This window comes from Penaeus monodon, chromosome 34 (genome assembly GCF_015228065.2).
Source record: "Penaeus monodon isolate SGIC_2016 chromosome 34, NSTDA_Pmon_1, whole genome shotgun sequence".
Taxonomy (NCBI): domain Eukaryota; kingdom Metazoa; phylum Arthropoda; class Malacostraca; order Decapoda; family Penaeidae; genus Penaeus; species Penaeus monodon.
In genome coordinates, this window is record NC_051419.1 from 15,993,541 (window position 1) to 15,995,133 (window position 1,593).

At 54.3% G+C, this 1,593-nt stretch overlaps 1 protein-coding gene across 1 annotated transcript in view; it reads left to right on the forward strand.

The window, feature by feature from the left end:
* Positions 1 to 1,593, forward strand: part of LOC119594835 — an 8,548-nt gene that overhangs the window by 692 nt on the left and 6,263 nt on the right. Inside the window, exon 3 of the mRNA XM_037943921.1 lies at positions 34 to 1,188. Within this exon, the coding sequence (XP_037799849.1) occupies positions 34 to 1,188 (1,155 nt within the window). The remainder of the gene's footprint in view (positions 1 to 33; positions 1,189 to 1,593) is intronic.

The following is a 1,593-nucleotide window of genomic DNA, read 5'->3' on the forward strand; positions in this document are numbered from 1 at the left end:
CCTTTCTCTCTGTAATCGCATCTTTTCCCTCAGTTCGTCGACAGCCACTATGCTCCTCCGGCGTCCTACGAAACACTATTGGACCAATCGCAGGCGCAGTTTCCCGTGACGCAACAAGACTCCTTAGGCCAGCTTCCGCATCCCTCGTTCAGCGGTCACACATGCCTACGCAGTCTAACCGGAAGCGAAAACGGGAGAGTCCCGACCGTTCGCGAACCTGTAACCGATGACGCAGACGGGGAGCACGTCGTTTTCCAGCCGCGATTACTGTCAGATGAGAGTAACGGTTCGTGTCCTCATCCCAACGCGATCTGTGTTGGAAGCGAAGAATCGGAAATAAGGAGCCATCTTGGAACCATCTGTCACGGTGGATCCTCCAGCTGCCCTTTCCCTGAGCCTGGAGGAGGTCAACAAGCAGGCACGTGGAGTCCCCCGGGCGCTGGCGCTGATCCCATGCACCAGCGTTCGTCTAACGGAAGACCCGAGAGAAGGAGAAGGTCGAGGAAGCACTCACATTCCTATGAGGAAAGTAAACAAAGCTCTAAGGACGACGTGACTCTCGCTTCCCCATGCATTCTCAACCTTGAGGACGGGCCGGACTTCAAGCCGCGGTATGCCTCCTTCAGGCCCGTGAGCGCTTCGGGCGATCTGGACGGCGCCTCTGTTGCTAGGCACTTTCCCGCGCCGCTGAGGAGGGGGGGAGGGGGTGCTTCGGCCAGTTCTTCTCTCAGGGACGAGGGTCCTGGCGAAGGGTGGCCAGGGGGGGTCTTCGAGGGAAAGAACCATCGTCAGGAGCTCTACTTGTCACCGGATATCTCCGCGTCGCAAAACCCGAGTAATACCGCCTACGACCACAACCACCACGCCGAGACCTACTGCACGACTTCCCAGCCCGCCTACCACCACGACGCCACCCCCTACCCCCCGTCCTTCCCTCTAACCCCCGACCACCACATCAGGGGCATCTTTCCCGACGACCACGCCGACCACCTCAACTCCTCGACTTCCTACGACCACGACAGCTTCCGTGCCTTCCCCGCCGTAAACCAAACGCCCCCGCCGCAGCAGCCATGGGAACGCCACGAGCCAAACCAAGGAACGAGTCATGAGAGCGGCGCGCATGATGAACCAGTGCATGGAAGCAACCCAGCCAGATTCTCACCCCAACTCAGCGTGACCCGCGCCGAGGTGGGTCGTTCAGATACGCTTTTATCGCAGCTGATTTGAATAATTTAATATTCATGAATTCACTGTTTCTTGGTCTGCTGTCCCACGGATTTTCAATGATGTTCAGGCAAATACATGTAAACATCGCAGCGTCTTCAGGTACACAAAGAAATGTAGTCTAGTGTACAAATGTAAAAAAAATAGACGGTAACAAAGACATTCCCGAGCAGCAGTACAATTGTACAGTTATATATACATATGCAAAGTGAGATGCAAATTTACGTATATGTTTACAAACAACCGCACGAACGGTGAAGATGACACGTTTTTAATAGAAACAAGGCGAGTAGACGTTTCCACTAAAATACAATTAGATGCTACATTCAGACCTGGATAGATGCTACATTCTCCCCCTCTCACACATTC